General features: G+C 40.1%; 1 protein-coding gene across 2 annotated transcripts; it reads left to right on the top strand.

The window, feature by feature from the left end:
• Positions 1-4,264, top strand: tnni1a (troponin I type 1a (skeletal, slow)). Of its 2 annotated transcripts, XM_034209297.1 has the most exons (8): positions 1-107; positions 1,851-1,882; positions 2,008-2,014; positions 2,130-2,171; positions 2,402-2,533; positions 2,799-2,888; positions 3,034-3,210; positions 3,698-4,264. In XM_034209297.1, exons 2-8 carry the CDS (start codon positions 1,869-1,871, stop codon positions 3,797-3,799), a joined length of 564 nt encoding a protein of 187 aa, XP_034065188.1. In that variant the 5' UTR covers positions 1-107; positions 1,851-1,868; the 3' UTR covers positions 3,800-4,264. The 2 variants fall into 2 exon arrangements, with proteins under 2 accessions (XP_034065188.1, XP_034065189.1); XM_034209298.1 differs by lacking the exon at positions 1-107 and having other exon boundaries at positions 1,772-1,882.
• Positions 4,265-7,148: the final 2,884 nt, after the last annotated feature.

The raw sequence follows: 7,148 nt of genomic DNA, 5'->3' as shown, positions 1-7,148 counted from the left end.
ATGAGGGGTGCAGTTAAATAGAGGGACACCAAATCGTTGGCTTCATCTCTTATCTGAGTTCTGCCTCTGCTGCCGTCGCATCTTTCTCTCTCCCGCTTCTGACACAGGTAAGTTCCTTTCATAGTGCATTCTGTAAAGCTTTTCAGGTGTGTTTTTAAGTCTTTTATTTCCTTCTGTGCATGAATGGTACACAGGCTTAATGGATGGCCATTGTATGTGTGGTACAACCAGTTACCTGTAGAAAATGCAATGCTTATCCAAGTTTCGTTTAATGGTTTATGCAATGGAAGTCTAGTCTAGCAGGAAGATCAGTAAACAAGAATACATGCAAATAAAGTAAACAGGGATATTGCTATAACGTTGATGTTGCTTGTCTTCATCCTTTTGGCTGTGGCTGCATCTAACCAATAAGTGCATTAGCCAGAACAATTATGAATTGAAATAACAGAAACAGGTCAATTTATATCTGTAGACTCTCTGTTCAAATCTGATGCTTACGAGAATTTTTCAGAGCATTTTGGGCGTGTTTTTCTTTGCATTGCCAAGTTGGCTGCACCACAGAGGCTCTTCCACGAGTTACTGGCAGTTAATCCCTGATCCGGGCTGGGCACCCCAAAGCACAATCAGCCTCCACAGCTGTCCATCAGATGTCCCCTGGTCTATTTGGGGAGACAGGCCACTCTAAATTCCTCTCTCTGAGATAATCCCGAGTAGAAAGATGGGGATGAGAGACGGGAGAGATGGATGAGGATCGCTATCAGTCTGGAATTTTCCTAATCCGCTGGAGCAGTGTCCTCTCAAGATATTTTACCCTCTGTAGACAATATTTCACAAGCCAAACTATCTAAATTAATTTGAAAGACTGTTCGACAATAAGTCTTGATCCTAGTCAAGTTTATTGAATGTTTCACGCACCACAAATAAATTGTGTTGAGGTGGATATAAGTTTCAGAAGCGGTAAAGCTATAGCATTAATACTACACTTTAGACTAGATGCCGGGATTAGTAGTTCCCATCGTTTTGGTCAGATGTGCTGCTGCTATTTCTTTCATTTAACCTACATTTGACCTTATTTGAACCTTTTCCCTTGTTTAGTGGATCCATTGGTTGGACCTATTGTTTGTAAACTTGTGTCTTATATCTTTGCCTAATATTTAACCCTTACTTTTAGCGTATTCTTTTTAGCCAACACTCTTCGCTTATGTATATCAATAACTTTAAAATATTGATTTTATCCATCTACTATCTATAACCAAACTGTTTAATTTTGCCTGATTTCTAATCAGCGTTCATATACTCTCAACATGTGGTGTTCAGGTGTTACAGTTGACTCAATATTGATGTATTTGTTTTAATTTGTAACTGTAATATATATGTATTTTTCTAATTAGTAAATTAGTCCTGAACTACTCGTCAATCTTTCTCCAATGCAACTCTACAAGAAACCCCTGGCTGACTGTGACTATAATTGTTCTGAAACATGCAGCAATTAGTTTTGTGAAACATGAAAAGGGGAGGTCACACAATAAAGTGTAGAGTAGAAGTAAGTGTGTAGTTTAGTATGATTAGCCTGCTGACAGCTTACTTACATTTCAACATACTTCACATGAAGACAGAGCACTAATGGAAAATGATCTCCAAAGGCTGATGAACAAACATTGACAACTGTTCATCGTGAGTGTGTGTGCATGTGAGAGAGAGAGAGAGTGTGTGTGTGTGTGTGTGTGTGTGTGTGTGTGTGTGTGTGTGTGTGTGTGTGTGTGTGTGTGTGTGTGTGTGTGTGTGTGTGTGTGTGTGTGTGTGTGTGTGTGTGTGTGTGTGTGTTCTAATCTCATCTGTCTCCCCTTCAGTGAGATCTCATCAGCAGGATGCCTGAGCACGTGTGAGTAATCAGGCTTTATGGTCTTATTTTAGACACAATTACAAAACAAATATTTCTGAGCTTGGTTAAGGATTCATCTTTGGTTTTAACTTTCACTTTAATTATGTTCCCATTTTCTTTTACAGACAAGAGGTAAGACTAGTATTTCTGAATGCTAAAACTACTAGAAACAATTCAGTCAATGACATTTTAAGCTGCAAGTGAATATTTAACATTTTAATTTGCAATGTCCTGAAATACCCTCTAGAGGAAGCCGAAGATCTCTGCTTCAAGGAAGTTGATGCTCAAGGTAAGAGGGATCAGAGATCAAGTAATACATGTGTTTGACCACAGGGGAGCAGCAGAGGTCATATTTTCAGTTGCAATTTTCGAATGTAACAAATAAATCTGAACATCCAGAGTCCGTGCTGAAAGTCCTAAATGTTTCAAAACGTGATGTGCTGATGTGCTTTAGCAGGGAAAATGTTAGAGGAGCCTGTATGACAGAACCATACTGTATGTTGATTCCTATTTGTGCAGAGTCTGATGGTGGCAAAGGCCAAGGAGGAATTGGAACAGGAAGTTGTTGTCAAAGAGGAGGAGAAACAGAACTATCTGTCAGAGAGAGCTCCTCCGCTGAACACCAGCGGCCTGAGCCTCGGACAGCTACAGGTAACTTGTCAGCAAATTCCACAAATCCTCCCACATCCATTTTCATTCTTTACTCCCTCCACTGGCTCTTTCATAATTGAAATCCAGTAAAAGCCGATAAAGACTGATTCACTTACAATGCTGCTTCCTCTACAGATCTTCAAACACCAATAAAAAAAAAAAAGATGATATCCTGCAACTAAAACTGTTGTCTGGTTGCGGTGGTGGCCACTTTCATATAAAACATATTTTGAACGTTGGTTGTTTTATGTGTGTATAAGTACAGGAACTCTGCAGAGATCTCCATGCCAAAATAGATGTGGTGGATGAGGAGCGATACGACATTGAAGCCAAAGTGACGCTCAACAAACGGGAGGTACACATCACTTCTTCTGCCCATTTCCATGTGCTTTGGGCAGAACTGGAAACGTGAAGATCATATAATGCAGCAGAACTGTAACCATGTGAAAATCCTAAAGTACTAATTGTAATTACCTTTCAATTATTTGTTCTTGGTTCAGATCAAAGACCTGAACCTCAAGGTTTTAGACCTCAGGGGGAAATTCAAGAGACCTAGTCTTCGTCGTGTTCGGGTGTCTGCTGACGCTATCCTTCGCTCGCTGCTGGGCTCTAAGCACAAAGTCTCCATGGACCTCCGGGCTAACCTCAAATCTGTGAAGAAAGAGGACACTGAGAAGGTGTGTGCAGAGGGAAACAAAAGCATACAAGGCATCTTACTGTTTCTGATACACATGATGTCAGCACAGAAAGTGCCATTGAACACCTTAAAAGTGTGTTCATGTGTGTGTAAAGGGTGTGTTTGAGATACGGAGCAGTAGGCCAGTGCAGGGCGGCAACCATGTGTGAGAGGCGGTACGGTAAAACAATGATGCCATTGTGCACAGAAGAGTAGCTTCTGGGAACAGTTCTGCTCCATAGTCAGGGTGTGTGTGTGTACTTGTGCAGATTACCCAGTGCTGGTGTGTTTCTGTGTGTGTGCCTGCATGGATATGTGTGTCTCTGAGTGAATTAGGTGATGTAAACCAGTTATACTACCACAGTAATCTCAGGGGATTTCCAGGTGACAACATAGGCCTCAAAGGCTTAGACACAACAATGATGAGAAGATTTCCTGACCCTGCTCTCACTCACAGTCTCTAACAATCTAATGTAATCTGTCTACAGAAGAGGCCAGTAGAGGACAGCGACTGGAGGAAGAATGTGGAGGCCATGTCAGGGATGGAGGGAAGGAAGAAGATGTTTGATGCTGCTAAGGGTCCTGCGTAGTGAACCCAGACGGCATCTGAATGAATTATATATCCAGTATATTGCAGATTATGCATTTCTCTTTAATGCTTTTCATTTAGTGTATGCTTATTTAGTTAATGCTCCCTGAAAGATTTTCCACACTTTCCTTAACTGTTTGATGTTCAGTAATAAGGTGTTAAAATACATGTAACTATGTGCCATGTGCAATTATTTGTGATTTTTCTCATAACTGGTATTTAACTTGTACCCCGTAGATTTAAAAGCTTAGTTCATTCCCAGATCTCCTGCATATTTGTAAGTTAAAAAAGGCTGCTTGTATCTTTAGATGCAGATGTGGATACTATTGTCAACATTTTGTATAGCCATTAATACAATGGCCAAATAAACCTGCAGCTTTGATGATCTTGCTTGGTGAAAAGCTGTAAGTGAAGGCTATAGATTAATGAACTATAAACAAATAATATTTCCAGTGTAAATGTGTGCACAATGGCTTCCTTAATAAAATACAACTATGGGAATCTTCTCCCTTGCAAGGTGATAGTCTCCTTGTCCGCTTAAGATTAATTATAATTCCTTTGAAGACCCCCTGACTTTTCATGGCACGCACTATCATCGGATCACAGTGCACATGTAGTGAAATACGAGTCAGACTCCAAGAAATTGACTTCTGAGGCACTTCTTTGAGACAGTACATTTCTGCCGATGTGCATGTTTCTGTAGCTGTCCACACCAGCAACCTGTTGAACAGTCATCTTTAGCCGCTGTCTGTTTTGCATGATCATAAAGCACATCCTGGAAAGTGCTTCCATAATGGTGCTTTAGTCATTATCGCCTTATCATGCTGTATGCAAAGAGTCTGCAGTAATCGTGTATCGTTTAATATTTGTTTCTCTATATGAGCACTGCAGCAACACACACCTTAGTCTACACACAATGACAGCACTGATGCATGCATGATGACATGTAAACTAACCCCGTCAGATAGCATTTTAATGTTCCGAGCTTTAAGCCTTTTCCAAAGAGGAGTGAAGCAGGTTCATACTAGCCCAAGCAGCCCCAACAAAGGATCTGTATTCCACCAAGAGCAACACGTTATCTATAATTTAGTGGGAATGCTGACACAGCATTCCAACTATCTGTTCTTCTACGCACAAAATTATTTATTATTCCGCCGGGTTATTTTGCGCTGCTTCTTCTTCCACATTGAACATCGCAGAAACTCCGTTCAAACATCAAAACGTTCAGCTCGGTCGGAAATCAATGGCTATTACTTTTATCCTTCATAACTTTCATAATTCCAGAGATACATCCCATAATACATCGCATTTTTAACATGGAAGTCAATGGAGAACTGTTCAGACTTCAACAATCTTCCTGCAACTTCAACTGCTACTTCTTCAACTGCTAACTGCTCCTTCATACTTTCATTCAGAAACCTCATTCCAACTTTAAAATGTCACACATCTTTCTGACATTATTCGTGTAACACAACTTTAAATCTGATTCTTACTTTTAGAGATATTAAACATTGTTCAGACCTTGGTAAAGAGACCTTCTTCAGATTTTAGAGTGCGTGATGTCACAGCTAGAGTGGAGGACTGATTGAATTTTGCCTTCATATTTTATTTTTAAACCTGCCATAATTCCCAAACCCTACATTCCTGAGACATCATTTCTCATGACAAATGTAGGAAAACATCTCGTAGCTTGAAAGATAAAAAAAGAAAGCAAAAATAATTAAACAAAATGCCTCTTGAGGGCATGAAGTGACAAAATCTTTCAACATGTCTCCATTAAACTCCATTGTAAATTCAGCCTCAACTTTCCCCACCACAGCAGCCGCACACCTTTAGTTAATCTGCCAAAAAGGTCACATTATTAACCCGAAAGTACACAAAAAGTACACTTCAGATGCTCAAGTTCCTTGACATGCTTCACGCTTTGAAATGTCACCGACATCTGTTACGGTTCTTCAACAAAACGTTCACATGTAAGAGGTTTATCTCTCATTCAGAACAATGAAAATGCTTTCCTCTCACTGATCACCATGGAAACCTTTGATCTCTGGACACGTCGTTAGCTCAAATATAAACACCTGTGTCATGGAACACGATGATGTCATAACTCCAATTGACATAATTAGAGCAGCAGACCAATGACGTGGTCACTGGAGTTTAACAGACTGTCTCAGCCTATTATTTTCTGTCTGATGGAGACTTCATACTGACTTCAACATGTTCCACATATTTTAGACATTATTGGTGACGTATGTTTTTAGTTCTAAAGCTTTCAGTTCAAATATTCTGCTGCTTTTTCATGCATTTAGACTTTTATTTTCTTGTTCTTATTTCACATTCAAGTCCCCTCTATTCATGAACCCTTTAAAGTACTCAGCCACACCACTTATATACCACGTGCGACTGTTGCTATGTCAGTTAATCTTTTAAATACAAGGTTGCTTGTTTGATTCATACGGAGCCCCCTAGGGGACATGGAGAAGGAAAAACAAATTATTTGAAAAAAAAGATATCGAGATATCGCAAAACCTTTGCGAGATCTCGCAAAACCCCTTTGCGAGATCTCGCAATACTTTTGCGAGATCTCGCAATACTTTTGCGAGATCTCGCAAAACTTTTCATTTAGCTCAATGTACTTCCTGGTCAGTTCGGCTGCTACGGCAACACAGAAACCACAACAATGGAGCGGTTCATCTATTTTACTTTGAGCTTGGCCTTAAATATAAAGATATAACATCAGTGCTTGGCAATAAGCACGGGTTTCACATAAGTGAAAGACACCTCAAGAGAATACTCAGAGCGAGGGGACATGCACGTCCCTCTGAGCTGAGTTATTGACAGATTCGAATTTCGCGGATCAATAACTCATGAACATAACGTTGTAAAAATACAAACAACATGACTTTACAATCATAGCAAAGTAGACAACGAGCTACAGAGTCGTTTTTATCAGAACAGTTCGATACGCGCCGTCATCCGAGCTAAACATCAAGAATTGGTCACAATCTGCAGCTGGAGGAGGGGGATTGCGTGATCTCGCAAAGGTTTTGCCAACTATCTGTTATGCTACGCACAAAATTCTTTATTATTATTATATCACCATGGCAACCTTTGATCTCTGGACACGTCGTTAGCTCAAATATAAACACCTGTGTCATGGAACACGATGATGTCATAACTCCAACTGACATGCTCAGAGCACCAGACTTCAGAAAATGGTTAACGGTCCAGCCCTCAACAGCTCTACGTCAATTATGGGGTGTCATCATATGCCTTTCCATGGAAACGCATCCCTCACCATAAAAGACGATGTCGCTATAACTCCTATGAAAATGTTCAAAAAGTGGTCA

Source organism: Gymnodraco acuticeps, unplaced genomic scaffold (assembly GCF_902827175.1).
Source record: "Gymnodraco acuticeps unplaced genomic scaffold, fGymAcu1.1, whole genome shotgun sequence".
NCBI lineage: Eukaryota > Metazoa > Chordata > Actinopteri > Perciformes > Bathydraconidae > Gymnodraco > Gymnodraco acuticeps.
The sequence above is the reverse complement of the archived record's forward strand: the minus strand, read 5'-3'. Positions and strand labels throughout refer to the sequence as shown.

Bases quoted from the DNA above. Each gene is read 5' to 3' on its own strand.
- tnni1a (XM_034209297.1), top strand. The intron at 2,534-2,798 runs GTAACTTGTCAG...GTATAAGTACAG, and splicing joins TGAGCCTCGGACAGCTACAG to GAACTCTGCAGAGATCTCCA. The intron at 2,889-3,033 runs GTACACATCACT...TTCTTGGTTCAG, and splicing joins TGACGCTCAACAAACGGGAG to ATCAAAGACCTGAACCTCAA.